General features: G+C 44.0%; 1 protein-coding gene across 3 annotated transcripts in view; it reads left to right on the plus strand.

Moving 5' to 3' along the window:
• DAAM2 (dishevelled associated activator of morphogenesis 2) overlaps nucleotides 1–23,468 on the plus strand; it is a 147,017-nt gene that overhangs the window by 38,252 nt on the left and 85,297 nt on the right. For all 3 annotated transcript variants that reach the window (XM_065401898.1, XM_065401899.1, XM_065401900.1), the window contains exon 3: nucleotides 14,111–14,185. In XM_065401898.1, coding sequence (XP_065257970.1) covers nucleotides 14,111–14,185 — 75 coding nt within the window. The remainder of the gene's footprint in view (nucleotides 1–14,110; nucleotides 14,186–23,468) is intronic.

The following is a 23,468-nucleotide window of genomic DNA, read 5'->3' on the forward strand; positions in this document are numbered from 1 at the left end:
CCGCAGTAGTTCGACGGCTGGCAATCGAAGTTCCGGGTTCGATTTATCGCGTCTGGTCTGGACGCGATAAATCGATCCCGGAAGCGCTCGCCGTCGACTGCGGTACTCCAGCTCGGTGAGAGGAGTACCGCGGAGTCGACGGGGAGCCTGCCTGCCGCGTGTGGACCGCGTCTGAACCGCGGTAAGTTCGAACTAAGGTATGTCGACTTCAGCTACGTTATTCACGTAGCTGAAGTTGCGTACCTTAGTTCGAATTTGGGGGTTAGTGTAGACCAGGCCTTAGTGTTGTGTCAGACTCTTCTACACCATTCGCTGGGAGATCTTGAATGCACGAATTGCATTATTTTGTTGGCTCAACGTGGGGAATTGCTGCAGCTGATGGCTGAACTGGTTGGGCAAAAAGCGAGACACATTGGTCTGGTTATTAACCTGGATAAAACTAAGTCACTGACATTACCGTCAAACAGCCTCCAGCTCCAGCTTCCAACCAGTGTCCAGACAGGACACTGATCAGGTGGTAACGATCAAATACTTGGGAAATGTCAAAGACCGAGCTGGAGAAGGCTTGAAAGATGTAGAAGCTTGTATAGCAGCAGCTACTACCATTTTCTGGGGTCTTTAGTAGCCTCTGTGGGAATGTTGTGACATCAAGCTTGTGATGAAGCTGTGGATCAATAGAACTACAAGTATATCAACTCTGTTGTATGGCAGTGACACATGGGTGCTGAGGAAGGCTAAAGAGTGGCAGATTGACATTTTTGATTGATAGTCTTCATCAGCTACTCCATATTATGTGGGAGGACAGGATCAGAAATGAGGATATTTGTAACTGAACCTAGCAAACGCCTCTGTCAGCACTGATGCGATTTTTGGAGGCTTTCTTGGTACGGACATCATATTAGGATGAAAGACCAATGAATTACAAAGCATGTTTACCAAGGAATGCTGCAACACAGCTGGCAATGAAGTGGTCACCAAAAGCTTCAGTGGTGTGATAGGATCACCAGTGATGGACATAAACTGAATATCCAGCCAGACTAATAAGGACCTAGCTACAGATTGATCTGAGAGGCACATACTTTGCCATGATGATGAAGACTCTTCTTCAGCAGATCCTTTCTGAATCTCCCTTTCAACAGTTTAATTATATATTAGCTGGTGGAGAAGGGGATGGGGAAGAACAGATTGAAATTGCTCTCATCATTCAGCTGAAGTGCCAACATTCCAATAGAGAAAATCTGCTCTTAAAAGGACTCCTAAAGTGCCAATCCCATTCTTGGGGACATCAGAAAAGATAAGAGTGTTTTTTTTTTCTTTTTCTGGGCTTTGGCTCTCGGTTTTCCTGGTGCAGTACTGGCACTTGGAGGCTCATTTATTTATCTTGAGCGCAAAGGTTATTTGGGTCAGGCCCTCAGAGTTATACATTTATTTTTTAAATCCAAAGATGGGTTTTTTCCATGAGAGAGAAATATTTTTAGTTTCCTTTTTTGTTTTAAGCCCAGGCATTGTCAATCCAAAAGTTTGGCAGCCCTGCAGAAATAGTTTTTCTAGCTCGTTAGGGCAGTTTTCTGAAGGCATAGGCCCAAATCATAACAATGACCATTATAACGATTTTGGGTGCCCGACTTGAGATACCTTGTGCCTGATTTTTCAGCTGTATCAAGGGCCTGCAGGCCCCAATGACATCAGCTGGAGTTGCAAGTGATTAGCACTTCTGAAAATCATGGTCAAAGTGTTCTTAAGTTTGAGCAGTGAAAATCGGAGGTTGCTTTTGAAAATGGCAGTTGTGGAATCTCACCGTGGACTCCTGATTTGGCTTGCATTGAAACCAATGGGAGTTTGGCCTTTGACTTCAGTGGGAGGCAGGTTTGGGCACTTTAATTGTCAAGTGATCACAACTAAAAAGCCAGAATTTATCCAGTAATTACTCCATTGGATATGTCTCTTTAGTATTTTTCTGTTTGTAAAAGGCAATAACTGTGGGATATCAGAAACTGTGGTGTGGGAACTGTGAGTAGATGCTGATTTTGTGTGTAAGTGGCAGCTATGATGTTAGGTCATCTAGTAGTCTATCCCCTTCCAAAACAGGATCAATCCCTACAATTCATGTATTGCTCAGTTTTGTCCTGTTGATGGTATGTATTAATTAATACACATATATCATAAAGCTCTCACCCTTCAGATAGTCTCAAATATATAAGCAAGAGCAAAGAATACAGAAACAAATTAAAATGTTCACCTAGAATGCTGGAAAACCATTTAGTACAGAACAGAGCTCCCACTATTTATTACCTGTGTTCTGAACTCTGCTGAATGCTCATTAATCTTCCAAGGACAGCAAATACCTAAAGCGAAAGTCATTCAGTTCCATATCCTCATAGATTTTAATACCAGAAGGGACCATTGTGATCTAGTCTGACCTCTTGCATAACTAAGGCCCTACCAAATTCATGGCAATGGAAAAACATGTCACGGACCATGAAATCTGGTCTCCCACCATGAAATCTGGTCTTTTGTGTGATTTTTACCCCATACTATACAGATTTCATGAGGGAGACCAGCGTTTCTCAAATTGGGGGTCCTGACCCAAAAGTGAGTTGCAGGGGGTCACAAGGTTATTTTAGGAGGGTTGCGGTATTGCCACCCTTCTGCGCTGCCTTCAGAGCTGGGTGGCCAGAGAGCGGCGGCTGTTGGGCAGGCTCCTGGCTCTGAAGGCAGTGCCCCACCAGCAGCAGCGCAGAAGTAAGGGTGGCAATACCTTATTATGCCATCCTTACTTCTGCACTGCTGCTGGTGGTGGCTCTGTCTTCAGAGCTGAGCTCCCAGACAGCAGCCGCTGCCCTCCAGCTGCCCAGCTCTGAAGGCAGTGCCGCTGCCAGCAGCAGTGCAGAAGTAAGGGTAGCAGTATCACAACCCCCCTACAATAACCTTGCAAACCCCCCCCCCCAACTCCTTTTTGGGTCAGGACTCCTACAATTACAACACTGAAATTTCAGATTTAAATCGATGAACTCATGAAATTTATGATTTTTAAAATCCTATGACCATGAAATTGACCAGAATGGACCATGAATTTGGTAGGGCCCTATGCATAACACAGGCATAGGGCTTCCCTGTATTAATTCCTGCTTCAAGTCCATTAGCTGTATTTGAACTAGTGCATACATTTAAAAAAATCCAATTACGATTTAAAATAAGAGGCAGTGGATTCTGAAACAAGCAAATTAAATAATATTTTCAGAATCTACTGCCTGTAAGAAAAAGAAACCAAACTGGAGTCTTTCTCAGCTTCCTGCTTTTGGAAGGTTCTCTTGTGATTTTTCATTATTATTTTTATTAAGCTTATAGACAGTAGCATATAGAAGCCCAAACCAAGATGGAGGGCCCCATTGTGTTGGGCGCTGAGCTCTCGTATAGTAAAAGAAAGCTCTTGTCCCAAAGAGTGAACAAACTAAATGGGCATGACACATGCTGGCTGGGAGAAAGCAAGTATTATGGTTCACAGAAGGGGAACAGATGCAGAGAGGAATTAAGTAACTTCCCCAAGATCAGACAAGAAGTCTGTGGTAGAACCAGGAATTGAAACCAGATCCTCATGAGTACCAGTTTAGTGCCTTAACCTCAAGCCCATCTTTCATACTGCAAAAGCTCTGACTATAGTATAGTCAGCATTTCATTTGGTACGTGGTGGCACCCATGAAAGGGAGACAGAATGGACCAGTCCATCATCACCATCAAAACTCCATCAGCTCTCCTTGTGACCAGATGGCCTAGAGTGGGACCAGGGGAGAAGCATGTTGAAGAGGGGGATGGGAAGTCTTTGTAAAGCAGCATTTTTGTGAGGGGCAAGATAGCTAGGAAGGGCCTGTCAGAACATTTCATTAGCCAGGTCTGTGTATATGTATTCCCACAGGGAATAGTTTGTGTTGCCTTTTGAGAAGTGAAGTCTGATTTCCATCACCAGCCCAGCAGGCAGAGTAATTGCCATGGATCTTGGAGGGATATTTTTTCTTTTAGTTGGGGGAATTTTTTTTTTAGTTTGGAAAAGAAAATAAGAGGTTGTTCACTAGAAATAAACAAATCAGCACAGAAAGAGAAACTTCAAGTGCAAGCATGTGGCAGCTGGGAGGTTCAGTTACGCTGGCTTTGGCTTTGCTCTGAGCTGCTGAAAGGATGCCAAGAAAGAGGAGAAGGAATTGAAAAAGGAAATTCTCTCTCGGCCAAAATGACATAAATACCAACTGTTTAGGCACACCATTGAAAAGGGCGCTGCTGAAAGGAACAAGATGAGTTGCAGGCAGTCCACTCGAGGAGCAAATTCCTGACCTGTAGGCACACCGCTTTGGCCCAAGACCCTGTCAGTTGTCACAAGCTAAGCAGGGTCAATACTGGAGCAGAGACTCCCAAGCAACAGCTAGATGTTGCAGGGACTGGCGGTGGTGTTGACAATTGGGAAGGTGTAGGTGGGGGGGGGGGGCGGTGAGGTGCTGCTATCCCCACAGAAGGTTTATCTGGGGTGGTGGCAACATCCGCCACCTGGCAGAGAAAACTCTGCTAGGATGGCAGGCAGGGAGGCTGCTACCCCTGGTCTCCAGGCTGGCTGGGGCCTCCCTGCTCCTCAGCCCACTGCTCCCTGGTTTTGGGTGGGCTGGGATTTGGTCCAGGAGGAGGGAAAACTCAATCCCCCATGCCCCTGCTACCATGGAAGAGGACTCCTGACACGTGCCTGTGTGTGGAATCAGCATAAATTGACTTACAGAGGGGGCTACCGAGTATCAATTTATATTGCCCCTCCCCCATAATATATTGATTGAATGTGAGGGGAGGGGGGAATTGAGCTGCTTAGCATTATTTTTTATTGGGTTTTGGGGGGAAATGGGCAGCATTAATTGTTTTATTTGGGAGTAGGTGGCTGCCCACCATGAATTCATTTATGTGGTGGTATTCAATTCAGTGGCAACACAGAGTTCAGCCAGTAGGAAACTGAGGCGTTGGGCCCCAGTAGTTGAGGGAATCTAACCAACAGGAGACCACGTAGAAAGGGACCTGGCTCACAGTGGGGGAATGGCTTGAGTTACTGGTGTAACTATGAGAGTAAGCTTTCCCTTTGGGGTTGGAAGAATTGTGTACATTTCTCAAGTCCCAGCTCCAGCTGTGTATTTGATCAGACTGATGAACTCAGGGAGAAGATGTCCTTTTGTCCTTACACTGCACCTATAAATCAGTGGCTAATGCTGGCAATGTCCTCATCAGACAGCAGGGGCTCTATATTTGGACAAGCATATTTGCGCTCTCTCTAAAAATAAGAGGTAGCTGATGCTGTCAGCATTGCCAACAAGTTCACATCTGTCTGTGCCAATGATGGTGATGATAAAGCGCCAACAGGAAAGGAAGGAGAATGGTACGTGAGGGAGTTTTCAAAACTAAAAATGTACTGTGCAGCCTTGCTAGAATTTAAAATTCTCCTAGATAGGATTTTATCCAGGAACAACCTATAGAAAGGTCTGTGCCAGATACAGTTATTGTATAGCTTAAACTTGCTTTAAATGCTATCATTAGACAGTTTGTTTATTTTTTTAGACCCAATTTAAATAAACACTGTGTAACCTGAAGACACAGAACGTGCCCAAAGGGTTCTTGCCCTACAGGTCTGGAATTCCAGCCCATTGCTGATGCAGGAGGGGAAACATTTTGTTGTTTAGTGGGTTTTACCTGTGAGGTGACCAGAACCAGGGCCGGCTCCAGGCACCAGCGCAGCAAGCAGGTGCTTGGAGCGGCCAACAGAAAGGGTCTTCGGCTGCAATTCGGCGGCGGGTCCCTCGGTCCCTCTCGGAGGGAAGGACTTGCCACCAAAGAATGAAGCAGTGGCGGTAGAGCCACCAATTGCGGCTTTTTAAAAAAAATTATTTATTTTTATTTCCCCCCACCGCTTGGGGCGGCAAAAACGCTGGAGCCGGCCCTGACCAGAATACCCCCAGGCCCAACTCTCCTCTCACTTGTACAGATGTTGATGAGGACTAATTCATCTGAAGTCAATGCAGTTACACCAGTGCTAAGTGAGATCCGAATCAGGCCCATTGTGGGTATATAATGTGAAAAATATCTAACCCTCTCAACCTCAGGATCAGACATAGTGGAAAATGTGGTGGGTAGGATGTTGGAAAAAATAATGTGGATTCAGTTTAATGTGTGAATTTCCAGGGTATTGTGGGGAAAACCATCTTCTGGAAAATGACTGAACACAATCTCTAATCCTTTCAATCTCTGGAGACTCCTGGGATTGGATGACATGCATGTTTCTCCTGGCACTGTGGGAAGGTTCCCAAGAGGGAAGTTCCTTGGGGAGCTGAATGCTTGTTCTTCTTTCTGTCGCTGATTGTAATTCAGGATTGATCCAGGGATCCACTGGACCCAGGACTTAAGACCTGGGTTCTTGTCCTGTCTTTGCCATTGATCTGTGTGTCCTTGGGTAAGTCACTTCACCTTTGTCCTTTTTATTCCTCCCTTTCCCACCCTTTGTCTGTCTTGTCTAATTAGATTGTGAGCCCTTTGGGGTAGGGACTGTCTCCGCCTATGTTTGTGTGCAGTGCCCAGCACAACACAGCTTCACTCTCAGTGGGGACCATGAAAGGGTTGCCAGGTGTCCAGCTCCTGGCCCCCCCCGCCCGCCTAGGAGCTGGAGGGACCTGCTGGCCGCTTCTGGGGTGCAGTGCGGTGCCAGAAGAGGCAAGGAGCCTGCCTTAGCCCCATTGCGCCACTGACTGGGAGCCGCCTGAGGTAAGCCCGTGCCTCAAATCCCAGCCCTGTGCCCCCCCAACCCGGACCTCCCTCCTGCACCCCAAACCCCTGATCCCTGGCCCCACTCCAGAGCCCATACCCCCTCTTACACCCCAACCTCCTGCCTCAACCCGCAGCCCCTTCCCACACTCCGAATCCCTCGGCCCCATCCCCCAGCCTGGAGCCCTCACCCCCTCCCGAACCCCAACCCCCTCCCCTAGCACAGTGAAAGTGAGTGAAGGTGGGGGAGAGCAAGCCACTGAAGGAGGGGGAATGTAGTGAGTGGGGGGCAGAGCCCCGAGGAAGAGGGAGTGAAGTGGGCAGGATCTCAGGGAAGGGGTGGGGCTAAGGTGTTCAGTTTTGTGTGATTAGAAAGTTGGCAACCTTAGACAATGAGGCACTGCTGTAATATAAATCATAATAATGGCATGGTAAGCTTTGCAGTAGTCTGTCCTTGAAACATCAGTTAGCAGCCACAGTCAGAGACAGCAGACTCAGCCAATTGGACCAGCCTGGCTTGATACTGCCTGGCTGGAGGAGAGGTACCAGGCTAGATGAAACAATGATCTGATTGGGTAAATATGTCCCGATTTCATATTGCAGTGAACTGGGTAGTGTGCGTGCGCACCACTTTTTACTAGATGGAATTGGAACATTTCAACATTGTTCTAGCACGTATAGCAGCTAATGAATGGATATTCTCTTTTGTATCTCATGATAAAATAGACTGCTTTTGGAGCACAAAGATTATTATCTGCATATAGCCTGAATCCAGGGACAGAAGAAATATTTGTCTCTCTTGCTCTGGATGAATTGTGCTTAGACGGCTTGGGTATGGCACCATCCACAACACCTTGAGAATACTCGTGTCAGTGCTAGTGATGCAGTCGAGGAAATAGTGCAGTAACCACATCTGTCTAGTGAATGGCTCAGTCCTGTGGTCTGTCCTGTTTCAAAATTACTATCTACTGGGACCTGGTTGGCTTTTCGGATGCATAAACTGTCTGAAGAATCCTGGATTTGTTTCAGCTGCTGTTACGAATTCATATTTTGTCTCATGGGAGATCGGACACATTTTGTATTTGTTAACCAAAGTGCTCCATTGGGGCAGGCTCTATTACTGATATAGAACTGAGAAACAGCTAGCAGACTTTTTAATGCTCAAGGAAGAATTTCATTTGGGATTCAAAGATTTTTCTAAAGGTGAACTGCAAAGGCTTGAACTTTCAGAAAATCAGTTACATTAAAAAGGAAAATGATCTATTGGGTAAAAACACAGGATGTTGGAGTCTGACATGGTCTATTGGGTAAAAACACAGGATGTTGGAGTCCGATGTGGGTTCCAGGGCCGGCTCTGGCTTTTTTGCCGCCCCAGGCAAAAAAGCCTCCTGCCGCCCCCCCCCAGGGGGGGGGGGAGGGCGGCCAGAGCCCTGGGGGGAGGGTGGCGAGCCCCGGCGGGGGCTCCGCTCTCCCCCCGGTGGCCGGGGGGAGGGCGGCCGGAGCCCTGGGAGGAGGGCGGCGAGCCCCGGCCGGGGCTCCGCTCTCCCCCTGGCGGCCAGAGCGCAGGGGGCAGGGCGGCGAGAGGGCGGCGAGCCCCCCGGCGGCCGGGGGGAGGGCGCCGGGGGGGAGGGCGGCCAGAGCGCCGGGGGGAGGGCGGGGAGCCCGGCCATGGCCCCGCTCTCCCCGGCGGCCGGAGCGCCGCGCCGCCCCCCTCCAGGTGCCGCCCCAAGCACAAGCTTGGTGGGCTGGTGCCTGGAGCCGGCCCTGGTGGGTTCTATTCCTGGCTCTGTTACAGATTTCCTGTGTGATTGAAAGGAATCACTTAATCTCTCTGCCTCATTTTGCCCACCTAAACTCACCTAGCTGAGAAGGCTGCAGTGAAGCTTAATTCATTAACTTGTGAAAAGCACTGGGATATGGTTGGGGGGAAGGCATTACAGGAGTGCAAAGTATTCATTGTACACTGACCTGATTTTCAGAGGTCCTGGAAACTCTCAGCTCCTTGGGAACTGCAGATGCTCAGCATCTCAGCAAATCAGGCCATGTGCACACTGGACCATGGCACCATTTAACCACACTTCAGGTGTAAATATCCTGTGCTGATGAGTCATGCTGTCTTACGACACAGACTAAGTGGGAGTTGAGCTTTCACTGACTTTCATTTGGAGTTGTGAGCCTGACTTCCTTTAGGTGCTTTTGAAAAAGCCACCATAGAGGCGTAACCAACATGGCAAACCCTTAATTACACTTTTTTAAACAAAAACTAGTCATTTTTTAATCACCTGAGTTCAGGGTTCTGTGACTTTTTCTGCCATTAAGTGATGACACTGTTGACAGCTAGTGCTGAGTATAGGAATCCGGCTTCCTCCTGTCTGGGATGGAATGATGCCATCAGCTGTTGCAGGGGAAATGCACTAACCAGAAGCTGTGTTTTGTCAAATTCTGTTCTCAGCTACCCAAGTGTAAATTCAAATATCCTTATTGATTTCAATTCTGTTTTTCTAGATTTACACTGATTCCAAGCACCAGTTTGCTCTTACTTGCAGATTACAATAAGTAAATAGGAATGAAAAGTTTATCTCATGTGTTTGCCCATTTGTATTTCTTCTCTTCCATCTGTTTTGTATGCTGTTTCTACTGAGGTCAACCAGAATTCACTACACAGAATAAGGGACTTGTGAAAAAGATTTTAAACCCAAACTCGATGGCATTATGTAAGTTGCCTGTCCTGCTGCTGCTTTAAATAATGCTTATCAACCAAATGGATTGGGGGAAGGAGTTCAGCAGATAAAGGTAGTCTGTTACTTCCACTTATCAGGAAGTGTGCTTAAGTGTTTTGGACAGCTGTGTAAGTGGCAAACAGGTCAGTGTAATAGGAGGAAAGATAGTCTTGTAAGGGCACTGGCCTGGGAATCAAGCGATCAGAATTCTATTCCCAGCTGTGCCACTGACTTCCTGGGTGAGTTTGGATTGTCACTTCAACTTTTCTTCTTGTCCCTCTCTACCCATTTGTAAAATTGGGGTAAATCACTCCCTACCTCCTAAGGATAGCGTGAGGATAAATCCATTCATGTCTGGGAAGTGCTTGGATACTAAGGAGATACTCTGGAGAAATACTATGTTTTGTTGTGAGTATATTTGGTGTTTAGTGTAAAATTTCAGATCGACAGCCCCGGATGCTGAAGTCGAGTGCTTAACCGCAAAAAAGATACAGTGCTGGCAGCTGCTGTGAAGTCTTCTCCCAAATGACTCAACCCTCTCCTGAAAGACATTTGTCAGATAAGCTAGGCATTTAATCTTCAGGGCCTATTCAATCTCTTACCCATTTATACGGCACCCATCACCTTAGTGTTTGAGTGCCTCTCTACAAAGGACCACCAGCAGAGGGGAATGATGTACTTACAGGCACGGTGGGTTTTTTCTGTTGCGCATGTCTTTCACGCTAGGAGCTGATGCCACCAAATGTCTTTGTGCCATTGAAGAGAATGTGTCCATGAAGACTGTATAGTGGATTGATTCCCCAAGAACTCTGTAAAAGGCCTGAAGGATCAAATGAACTGTGGCTAGAATATTTTGTTTAGTTTTATTTTTGCAGTTGGTTCAAATATTCCAAGTATTTGCAATATTCCATTAAATCTTATGTTAGATGAAGTTGTTCAACTCAAAAGTCCCAGTTTCCGCCATGGGGATGGACTCAGTCCAAATTAGCTTCAATGCCTATATAATACCTTGACTTTATTACAGGCTTGTATGATATCAGGGCTGTGTTTTCACAGTAGTTACATAGCTGTTGCTCTGGTGAAGAATGACATGGTTGCTTCTGAAGCCCACTGACTGACGTCTATTTTTTAATGTAATATTTACACTACTCAAGGAGCTAAAAGGTGGCTTTGCTTTAATAGATTCCTTTGGCTGACATTTTGCTTCAGACAGCTGGGTAATTGTTTCCAGTTATTGACGCCTATGTGGCTTTGGGTATCAGGCCCTACTTTTTTCCTTCTGCATGTTCTGGAGGAAGAAGAGGATTTTGTCATCAACATCAGTGCAAGTTGCTGAGAGGCAATTTGAAATGTTTTATTTGAGGATCAGAATCTCGATGGTCTTTAAGAAATCCAAAGTATTTTAGATTCTGCTGTCTGAGAAGAAGTGTGGTGCTGTGATTTCATACTGCGGAGAACTTTTGCATCACCTGGGCAATGAACCATCTTCCCCAGTGTCTCCAATTGTAATATATCATGGTACTGCTCCTGAGGCTGATGTAAATCTCAGTGTGATCTTGGGTATCTCACGTCAGAAACTGATGCTTTGAAAATGTTCTCCAGGTGGCTGGCTAAAATTAGTGATGGACCAACCAATGTTTTGGGAGTTCAGATAAACATCCGCATGCTTATCCAGACCTCTTGAGTTTGCAAAAGTAGCTTTTGCAAGAACTGGCTTTCTGCTACTTCAGAAATAGAGGGCTAGATTTTGACCTTTTCCAAGCAAAACAGTCATTGATTTCAATGAAAATTTTGTCTGAATAAGGACTGAGGAATTCCTCTTAAGATTAGGCCCATAAACAGAACAGCTTTCCTTATGGGATTTTGGACCTTTGGTTTTTGGTCAAAACCAGAACCAGAAAATGCAATCTCTCTCACACACAGAAATGTAACCAAACTTTTTTTGAACCTCAGATCAATGTTTATTTCATCCAAACCAGTTTTCACCCAGCCCTTGCTCAAAAGCAGCAGGATGGTCATAGAAGAGGCATTAAGCTTTGGTCTCAGGGTTAGGACCACAATGTATGCTGGATATAGAAGGGTAGAAAGTAGTGGGAGGGCAACAGTAAATCACAGTAAAATGACTACACCTTCATCTGCTCAGCCAACCAAAAATACAGAATCCTACCTTAGGAAGGTCAGAGTTCTTGATCTTTTAATACAACTGGTCAAACCCCCAAAGCTTCAGGGGTTCAGATAGGAAATTATTCAAGTATTTGGATGCTTTTCCTATCTTAAACCTTTTAGCCTATTGTTTGGGCTGGAAATCTAGTAAGAGCAGGATTTCTCACGGTATTCTAACACTTCTGCTTTTTTAAGAATCTTAGATTTTTTTACTTGGATTCTTTGAGATTTGGAGAATGGTTGTCACTTTATCTGAATTTGTTTCCTCTTCCCTAGCCTGGGGTTCAATGAATAGGCAAAGGAGATGCTGTGTATATTGTTCTCACAGACTTACTGTCCCATTTATTTAGGAAACAACTGTAGCACAGGTCACTCGCTCTTTCAGACTCCTTTACACAGGAAACTTCCAGGAAGACCGATCAAGGCACCTTGCACTGCAGATTGGTGTCTTGGCCTGATGTCCCTTTACAAATAGGTTGCTGTATATGTCATGGTGCCCAGTGGAATGGCCTTTATTTAACTAGCACTAGATTAGCTCTCTTTCTCTCTCCCCTGTGCTACTCAGGTCATGATAAGATTATTTTCTAAAAATAATGCTGTATTTATCAACTGCATGTTTTTGTATTGTTTTTTCCTTCAGCAAGGTCATATTTTGACTCTTGGATAGGAGGTTAAGGCCTGCTGTGTGCAAAACAGTTGTCAGCATCTAGTAGAGAGTAGGTGTTAAAAGGCAGTCTGCAATGAAATGAGGTGTAGAAATCTAGCTGATTACTTATGGGGAGTCATATAGCTCCGGATCTGTTGGTAAGCAAGGATTTAGCTCTATCAGCCTACTGCTTTCATCAGGGAAAGGGAGAGAAGGAAAACAAAGGCTTTCCAACTTGCACTGGAAAAATGTGCATGTGTGGCATGAATTTCCACACACCCCACTGATGGGGAGGTGGTATATATGTGATAAATTGTGGAACTAGGCAATGCATTTGATGCCTCTTGCCGTTTTGACAGCCTCTCAGGCTTTATGTATAGCTAGAGGTAAGTATTGTTATGAACTGGCTTGGTAGGTATATGTACCACTGCCCTCTACTGGCTAGAAGCAGAACTGTTCTATTATGTCATTGGCTGTATACTGCTAACAGCTAATTGAGGTTCTCCTTTAGTTCAAGTGATAGAAGCCTGTGGTCTTGGAGCAGGAAGATCTGAGTTTTACCCCTGCTGTTGCTGTGAATTCCAAATTTGAAGCCTGACATTTTCCATGGATTTGTTACAGTGTATGCTATTATTTAATTTTAACCTGAAAGGAGCTTGACAAGTATTAAGGTTCTTTTGAAGGCAGGCCAGTTTGGGGACGTGTAGAAATATTTCTTCTCTCCAAACAACATAAATATGTAGCAGCACTAAAAGAGTTGATGCGATCTGATAAAGATCTGGCTATTTGATGTTCATCTGTATAACTTTTACAAGCTAAGCCTGTTGATATGAATAATTGTTTATATATACAGGACAATAGAATGTCAGGAAGATTAGTGAGACAGACAGAAAGATAATCTCTGTTCATCCATCTTTAGTATAACTCCAAGGGGTACAGTTCTTCAACCACAAGATAGAATTTCAATTGATTTTAATGTAAGCTACTTACATCTTGTGGTAGGAGATTAGGGCTCCAGAAACCAATCGTTATTTTCTTACTGGTTTCTAGTCTATCTGCCTAGCCTCTTCACAAAGTAAAGTAAAATAAAATCTGATGCAGTGAAACCTCTCAAGTGACCACCCAAAGAACCAGTAAAATGTGGTTGCCCAGCAGAGGTAGGCCTTTAACTGAAAGGTGAGTTTAATTGCAAAATGTATGGAGATACTTTAAAATTATTAAGACTGCGCTCGGAGGTGGTCTTTGATGCAGCTTTCACTGTAATTCACAGATTCCAGTTTTGTTCATCTGGATGCTTTGAGGTTGTGCTTAACTTCCTAAGAAGCAGTCATTTGGCCTATTTCCAGACTTTTTGGCTTGGCATTTTTCTCTGTAGTTGGTGAATCTCGCCCATCCAATTAGCAGAAATAATGCAAAATATTTTCTAAAATCTGTAAAATGTAAGACTTGAAAATGTAACTGAGTTATCCCTGAAGGCTCTGTCCTTTGAGTGCAAGCGTTGTCAGCACTGTGAGGAGGGGAGTATTGTCATTTGGCCACCGAAGGACAACCTTGTCTCAGTCAGTTCTGTAATGCTGTTTTCAGTAATCCTATTTGAAGGATGATCTTTCCTTCTCTGCCATCACAAGGATACCTTTAGCACTATACCTTCAAAGAGGTTTGTAATAAAATCCATAAAGATGTGTGTGTTATAAGGAAATGGGTAGGAAGTAAGATGGTCAAGAATTCCAGATGATTTCAACCAAATGAAAACTATTTATCCTTTAAGCCTGCTCATGTAACTTTGTTTAATTTTCTGTTTCAGGAACAAGAAGACCCTAATAAGCTTGCTACCAGCTGGCCGGATTACTATATTGACCGCATCAACTCCATGGCTGCAGTAAGTTACCTCTGCACACGCCAGGAAAGATTTCCTAACAACAGCGTCTGTTTGATTGTGAAACAGTGTCTTAAGGAGAGTAGTGAAAGTCCAGTTGCTTGATTCATTTAAAATTGAGCTGGCAAAGGGAAAGGAGTATACTCTGTAGGGAAGAATCTTGCACTGGCAGAGATGGATTTGATGAAATGCAGGCCTTTTTCAGCTCTTATTTTTGTGATTCACAGAACTAAATGATGAAATCGGATTCTTCACTGGAAACTCCAAATTACAGAAATGAAACGTGATGGTGTCGCTGTGGCTTTTGTCTTGCAAATCAATAATCGGTTTTCTCCTGTGTTCCTGTGTACATGCACGCGAGCACACGTGTGTGTGTGTGTGTATATATATATATTCTCTCGCCTCTCTTTAAACAGTGCTTAAAGATGATCTGAAAAGCTTTAAAAACAAATTAAATGTAAATGTAAGCTCCTAATCCAGTAATAAAACATGGCCCTGACCCATGGGTTTAACCAAACTCTGTCCAACAGAGAACCTGAAGGGAAGGGCAAAAAATTGCTTTGTCACCTTTGCGCTTCCCTGATCTTAGGACCAACTTGGCCCCAAGCACAACAGAGATCTCAAGAAAGAAGTGAAATCAAGGATAGGAAAGGCCTCCACAGCTTTCACTAAACTCAAGGCATGTGGAGTGGGGGTACAGCCTGGGGTTGAGCAGTGGTTGAGCATTCCTGGGGAAAGGAGGAAGCCAGCCCCCTGGCTTCTGGGTATTGGATGGAGAGAGTTTATCACCAATGAAGAGATGTAACCAGCAGCGTGTTTCCACCAGAATCAGAAGAAAGCGCTGGACATATTGGTGCAGGTATCCCACATGCCAACACAGACTCCCACGGGAAGCTGAGAGCAAGTGGAAACCAAGTGGTATGAGGAAACAAGGGCACTCAATAGAAACATTAAGAAGAAGCCTTAGCAGGGATGGCAGAACCGTAATCTCAACACCACAGAGCAGATGGAAGCAACAGCTAATGGCTGAGAGGGTTGGAAGAAGCTAGTTTCTGCCCTGTGCACCAACATTGGCATAGGAAGGATGTAATAATATGACACACAGCAACCTCGGGGTTGCTCTCAGTTACACTGACTGGTAATGGTCCACAGGGGACAGTTAAGCCAGTGGGGGCTTGGTGGAGCACAGAGGTGCTCCAGCCATTCCCCCTATGTTGGGAATTTTGAGGGATGGTGATGTAGAGCTGGATTGCCCCTCCCTACCACGCCCCCTCCTCATGAGGCCTGGTTAGGCTGGAGGGGTGCTCACGGACTAGTACCTTGTTCCATAAGTAGTCATGTTGACTTCAGTGGCATTACTTGCAGACTCATGTGCTACTCAGTGTGAGTAAAGGTGACAAGATTTGGCCCACAGAAAAGAGACAAATAAGTGAAGAGATGATAGGCATATATAAAAACATGAATGTCATAGAGAAGATAAAACAGCTGCTCCTGTTTACCCTCACTCACAATAGAAGAACAAGGAACATTCGTGAAATTTAAAAGGCAACAAATGAAAAACTGATAAAGGAAAATGCTCCCACCCCCACAATGTATAATGAACCTATGGAACTTACTGCCACAATACATTACTGACTATAAGAATTTAGTGTAATAATAATAATAATAATGAAATAAAGGGTTTAGACATTTTTATAGATAATCAAAAATCAAGTTATGTGAGACAGGACGAAAACAGAAATATAGGGCAATGAATACTCAAGCTTCAGGATAAAACTAACCACTTACTGATAGGATTTAGGGAAAAACCTCCCTTATCAGCATGTTACTCATAATTATTTACTGGGGGGTTCTTACACCTTCCTCTGAAGCATCTAGCATTGGCCACTGTGAGAGGCAAGATAATGTGATAGATGGATCACTGGTCTGATCTGGTATGGCAATTCCTGTGTTCTGAAAATCCATAGTCTGTTACTGGTTTATGGCCAAATTCTGCTTCTGGTTATTTATATGCAAGAGCCATTGATTTCCCTCATCAGTTCTGCATGAATTTAGCTTCTAACAACTTGGGCAGTGTGAGTTGTTGGTGGGTTTTTATCATTATAATTCATTTATAAAAGCTTTTCAGTTCACCTTCATAGCATTGTTATGGGCTGAAAAATAGCTATAAAAATGACACCATGTTGCACACTTTATAGTTTGTTGATGTTTCTTCTTGGTAATACATGTTTAGTTTACGGACACAGTCAGTGTTTCACTAGCGCTTCAGAGCCACCCTAGGAAGGTAACAGAAGAGATGCTTTCTATTCTGTCACGTCTCATCAAAAACTACTACCTAACTGCTGATTCCAGAATTTGTTGGTGATGAGGGGTGAAGTGGAAAGAACACAGCTTGGTTTTAAGAGAAGAGGCTGAGTTTGAATGATTGGCAAAGACTAGTGTTTTGATGTCTAGACTGAGCAAATTTACTCTAGAAGAGTCATTAAGGGAGAAGAAATATGGAACCTTGCAGTGTCACCGCACTAAATTCTGCTCTGAGGGCTTGATCCAAAGCCCTTTGAAGTCATCGGGAGGCTTTCCAATAATTTAGTGGCTTTGGATTAGTCCCTAAATTTATCCTGGTGTAAATCTGGAATGAATGTGTAACTGACGGTATTCTAAAGCTGGAGCAGCTTCAGGGATTGAGAGCAGATTTTGGCCTACTTTTTCTGATTTTAACCACATTTTAAGATCATCAATAAACACCAGGTTCTGGTAATGCTGTTTTGACATGCCCTGGCCCTAGAATGATTGACAAATTTTCCTTTTGCCTTATGTTTTACCCTATCACTGGAGATATTTAAGGGCTACTTGGGTTAAAATTAATGGACCTCATTTACCATTTATTTGCTCCAATTTTATGCAGGTTTAGCTCCATTGATTTGTTTTCAGTAGAGTTACATCACTGTAAAACTGGAGTAGCATAGCAGTGAATCAGGGTATTTTAAAAGAAATGTCCTCACCTGTGTTAATAGGACCTCTGAGATTCTTAAAATGGAAAGAATTTTTTAAGAGTCCCTTCACTTTCATTGCTAATGCTGCGGTTTTTTTCATTCTTCACCCTGAGTGAAGTGTTTAAAAAAAAAAAAAAAAAAGATTAGTCAGTTTCACTTTGTTTCCAATCAGTATCTAATCAGTTTCACTTAGTGGCTCTCCCAGTGTTAGCACATGCTGCAATATTTAGATTGCAAATACTGCAGGGGAATGTTAAACTTGAAACAAAAATATTATTGGAATTTTAAAAACATTAGACACCTTTCTATTGTTTTAAAATGTTATACCCTGGGTTTTGCAAAACTTAAGTTTTGGACCTACTGTAAATCAATCAGTGACCCTTTAAACAGCACCTTCATACCTTGTTGCCCCTAATTGCTTAGTTATAGGGACCTATCTTAGATATGGGCTACTCATTGATCAAATGAGAGCCTGATCCAAAGCCCATTTGAAGTCTGTGAAAGTCTTTCTATTGACTTCAAAGGCTTTGGATCAGTTCCTGACTCCCCAGTGCTGGGCATTCCCAACCATAGATCAATATTCATAGATTCATAGATTCTAGGACTGGAAGGGACCTCGAGAGGTCATCGAGTCCAGTCCCCTGCCTGCATGGCAGGACCAAATACTGTCTAGACCATCCCTGATAGACATTTATCTAACCTACTCTTAAATATCTCCAGAGATGGAGATTCCACAACCTCCCTAGGCAATTTATTCCAGTGTTTAACCACCCTGACAGTTAGGAACTTTTTCCTAATGTCCAACCTAGACCTCCCTTGCTGCAGTTTAAGCCCATTGCTTCTTGTCCTATCCTTAGAGGCTAAGGTGAACAAGTTTTCTCCCTCCTCCTTATGACACCCTTTTAGATACCTGAAAACTGCTATCACGTCCCCTCTCAGTCTTCTCTTTTCCAAACTAAACAAACCCAATTCTTTCAGCCTTCCTTCATAGGTCATGTTCTCAAGACCTTTAATCATTCTTGTTGCTCTTCTCTGGACTCTTTCCAATTTCTCCACATCTTTCTTGAAATGCGGTGCCCAGAACTGGACACAATACTCCAGCTGAGGCCTAACCAGAGCAGAGTAGAGCGGAAGAATGACTTCTCGTGTCTTGCTCACAACACACCTGTTAATACATCCCAGAATCATGTTTGCTGACTCATATTTAGCTTGTGGTCCACTATAACCCCTAGATCCCTTTCTGCCGTACTCCTTCCTAGACAGTCTCTTCCCATTCTGTATGTGTGAAACTGATTTTTTTCTTCCTAAGTGGAGCACTTTGCATTTGTCTTTGTTAAACTTCATCCTGTTTAACTTGGACCATTTCTCCAATTTGTCCAGATCATTTTGAATTATGATCCTGTCCTCCAAAGCAGTTGCAATCCCTCCCAGTTTGGTATCATCCGCAAACTTAATAAGCGTACTTTCTATGCCAATATCTAAGTCATTAATGAAGATATTGAACAGAGCCGGTCCCAAAACAGACCCCTGCGGAACCCCACTCGTTAAGCCTTTCCAGCAGGATTGGGAACCATTAATAACAACTCTCTGAGTACGGTTATCCAGCCAGTTATGCACCCACCTTATAGTAGCCCCATCTAAATTGTATTTGCCTAGTTTATCGATAAGAATATCATGCGAGACCATATCAAATGCCTTACTAAAGGCTAGGTATACCACATCCACAGCTTCTCCCTTATCCACAAGACTCGTTATCCTATCGAAGAAAGCTATCAGATTGGTTTGACATGATTTGTTAGGAAGCACTCTGTTACTGGACTAGAGGCCACAGCTTTCTATTTCAGCTAAACAACCTGGACACTTTGGGCCCAATTCTGGTCTCTGGTTGAAAGATCATACTCAGAGTAGTTATCAGTGGTTTACTGCAAACTGGGAGGATGTATTTAGTGGGATCCAGCAGGGAATCTGTCTTGGGTCCAGTACTACTAAATGTTTTCATTAATGACTTGGATAATGGAGTAGAGAGTATGCGATCCCTCCCGGCTTGGTGTCATCTGCAAATTTTATAAGCAAACGCTTGGAGGATAGGATTAGAATTCACAAAGAACTTCACAATTTGGAGAATTGGTCTGAAATCAACAAGATGAAATTCAACAAAGACAAGTGCAAAATGCTTCACTTAGAAAGGAAAAATCAAATGTGCAAATACACAATGGGAAATAACTGGCTAGGTGGTAGTATTGCCGAAAAGGATCTGGGGGTTATAGTGGATCACAAATTGAATATGAGACAACAATGCACAGTTGTGAAAAAGGCTATATCAGTCATGGGCTTATTAACCGGAGTGTCGTATGTAAGACACAGGAGGTAATTGTCCTGCTCTATTCAGCACTGGTGAGGCCTCAGCTGGAGTACTGTGTTCAGTTCGGAGTGCCATGCTTTAAGAAAGATGTGGACAAATTGGACAGAATCTAGAGGAGAGCAACAAAAATGATAAAAGCTCAAGAAAGCCTGACCTATGAGGAAAGGTTAAAAAAAAACCCTGGGCATGTTTAGGGTGAAAAAAATAAGACTGAGGGGGACCTGATAACTGTCTTCAAATATGTTAAGGGCTGTTATAAAGAAGACTGTGATTGATTGTTCTCCATGTCCACTGAAGGTAGGACAAGAACTAATTGGCTTAATTTGCAACAAGGGAGATTTAGGTTAGATATTAACAGAAACTTTCTACCTCTACGGGTACGTCTACACTACCTGCCGGATCGGCGGGTAGTGATTGATCTATTGGGGATCGATTTATCACATCTAGTGTAGATACGATAAAGCGATCCCCGATCGCTCTGCCGTCGACTCCTGTACTCCACCGTGGCGAGAAGCAGAAACGGAGTCGACGGGGGAGCGGCAGCAGTCGACCCCGCACCGTGAGGATGCGAGGAAAGTCAACCTAAGATATGTCGACTTCAGCTACGCTATTCTCGTAGCTGAAGTTGCATATCTTAGGTTGATCCCCCCGCCCTCCCCCCCCAGTGTAGACCAGGCCTAAGGGTAGTTAAGTTCTGGAATAGGCTTCCAAGGGATGTTGTTGAATCCCCATCATTGGAGGTTTTTAAGGACAGGTTAGACAATCATCTGTCAGGCATGGTCTAGGTCGGGGTGGGCAAACTATGGCCCGTGGGCTGGACTCGGCCCGCCAGTCATTTTAATCTGGCCCTCGAGCTCCCGCTCCCGTGCTCCAGCTGGGGAGCAGGGTCGGGGGCCACTCTGCGTGGCTCCCGGAAGCAGTGGCATGTCCCCCCTCTGGCTCCTACACATAGGGGCAGCCAGGGAGCTCCGCACGCTCCTCCTGCCCCAAGCGCCACCCCCGCAGCTCCCATTGGTTGGGAACCATGGCCAATGGGAGCTGCAGGGGCGGCGCATGCGGACGGGGCAGCACACAGCAGAGCCGCCTGGCCGCGCCTCCGTGTAGAAGCTGGAATGGGGGACATGCCGCTGCTTCCAGGAGCTGCTTGAGGTAAGCGCTGCCCAGAGCCTGCATCCCTGAGGCACCCTCATCCCCTCCTGAACCCCAATTTGGTGAGGATTCATGTCCCGCCATACAATTTCCATACCCAGATGGGGCCCTCGGGCCAAAAAGTTTGCCCACCCCTTGTCTAGGTTTACTTGGTGCTCTCTCAGTGGGGAAGCTTGGACTTGATGACCTCTTGAGGCCCCTTCCAGACTGACATTTCTATGATTCTCTCACCAGTTTTATACTGTGTTTATGTCTATATAACTTTATTGACTTTTGTGGTTTTACTTCTGATTTGCACCAGCACGGTTAAGAGTAGAATAAGGCCCCCACTATAACTGTCATGCCCCCTGTTATAATTGTGAGCGCTGTCCTTCAGATGATCCAGTTGGAAGGACAATACCAACTATTTCACAAATGGACTAGCTCCTGCATCAATCCGTGGAAGAAAGGGAGCTAACCATTGATGCTACCTAACTTAGAATAGTGTCCTTCAGTTCTACACCTATAATTTTGTGCCTGTAAATCTAGTAACTTAACTAGTGCAACAAATCATACCAGTGATTATCTGCAGACACAAAATCATACACCATTCTAAATATCAGGGTCGTCAACATCTCGGCTGATTTGTCAAGTCATGAAACTTCTTTTTGTAGGATATAGCAGCTGCCCTATTTCTAGCACATGTCAAGAGACTTGTCTCTTTTTCTCTGTGATACTGTCTGCTTGGCAGCCTCAATAAATGCAATCCCCGGTTTACTGGGGAGAAGGAAGATTACTTTTGACACCACCATGTTGCTTTTATGATCTTGGCTATCTTTGCACTTGTACAGGAGGGCTTGCCGGTGAACAGTAGCTGCACATACAGCTCTTTGAAGTGATAGCTGTGTTGAGAGCATGAGATGGGGTCAAGATTAATAAATACAGCTGTTACCAGGCCCTTTTCTCTGGCTCAGAAATCATTTGCTCAGGGCAAAACAGCTTCATAGGACATAAAAGGAAATATATCTTTCAGCAGAATCTAACAGGTGGAGGATGATTCCATCTCCCATCTGGTTCATGCTGCTCTAAACCGTTGTTTGCTTAGAGCATCTTATGTTTGTTTGGTTTTTAAAATTAATTCTGTAATTGAGAATTTCTGCTCTTGGATCATCCCTAATTCAGTTCCAAAGATGTCATGGCAGCTTGAATTCCACCTGAGCTCGTTTCTTTGAATGTTTTTAAAGGGATATTGCCCAGATAGTAGTCACATTAATAACAATAATAAATGGCCATACTCTAATTATGACATAGGGCCTGATTTTGATCCACTTATACTTGTTTAAATCGGAAGTAATTTCACTGAACTCAGCTAAGTAACAAGTTGTAAAAATGGTACAGGTGAGATCAAAATAAGGAACTTGGACCATAACTGTAAAATTCTGAAAATCCAGTTTGTAGTTCTTTTTAGTACCATTTCTGCTATTTATTTCCTTTATTCCATCTGACTTAGCTTGGCAAGGTCAGTTCATTTTCCGCTTCTAGTTAGTTTTGCTTTCTGGCTCTCATGCACTAGCATTATGCTGTTGTATTTGGATTTCTAGTATTTCAGGGCACAGGAGGATGGGGGAGAGCTTTTTTCCCTTGGATTTTAAACAAAATCCAAAGTTTAAATTAAAATATTTCTATTCACACTGAGCCAAATTTCCAAAAGCAGCCTTTAAGATTGCCTGTCATTTTGAACACACAGTTCCTTGTATATAGTTTTTTGCACATATGTGCAGTCTCAGACTAATCCATGCAGACCAGGTAGCTGGATATCAGATTTCCCTGATGCATTCAAATCAACATTTCTGAACATGCAAAAATGTACTTGTGAAAAATAGTCTGTATGTAATTGTGCATGGAGTATCTGGTTGAGTGCTGGTTGAAGCTCCTGCAATAGTTTGCTCCTCCTTTTTGTCTGTGGAACAAAATTTACTAACATGGAGTCCTAAACTAGGCCAACATTATCCCTTTAATGCAGTTTTTAGTTCAGAAAAACTATTTTCCAACCAAACATAACTATGAAATGCAGCCACAAACAGTGATCCCCAAACTCAATAGTTTCCCATCCCTCTCTCCTAGTGGTGATCCTGTTTTCTGTAACTTTCACACTGTAATTTCATGATGTGGACATGTGACTCTTCTGTCATTAGAGGAGGCACAGGGAGTCATGTTCTTGGCCTTGTGTAGCTGTGAGAGAAATGAATGGCTCTTGGCTGCTCATAGCTTCCAGAAAGGGTTTTTCTGTAATTAACCATCTGCTGCAAAAGCAGGATTACTTATGTTTGTTTCACTTGGAAACAGGCTGTTTCCACTCTCAACAAAATACCTTTGAAAACCCTCCTGCCATCCATGTGCCTCTCTCCAACAATGGGTCAGAGGAGAAAGTGAGCTATTGTAAAAATGAGAGCCTTTCAAAGGAATGTTTATGGGCCAAGAAAAGTTGACCATATGGGCCCTCACCCAAGGAACTACAAATCAAGCACCAAAACCCACCCCAGGAATCTGCCATTGAGATTCCACAATGCATTTTCATGGTTTCTATTTATTTTTTTGAAGAGGGGATTGTATATGGCTTGGCTCGAGTGTTTCAGTATATGTTTCTGGCTGTTGGGGATGCTGGCAGAAGATAAAACGTTGTCAGCTCATTTTCCATCAGTAGCGCTCTGTCATTCCATTAGGGCAGGAAATATCTCACTCCGTTAGTGAGTGAATTTGACTTTAGTGTGGATCAGAAAGAGGACCCCTAGAGTTAAATACA

The sequence above is a fragment of the Emys orbicularis genome, chromosome 3, assembly GCF_028017835.1.
Source record: "Emys orbicularis isolate rEmyOrb1 chromosome 3, rEmyOrb1.hap1, whole genome shotgun sequence".
Taxonomy (NCBI): Eukaryota; Metazoa; Chordata; order Testudines; family Emydidae; genus Emys; species Emys orbicularis.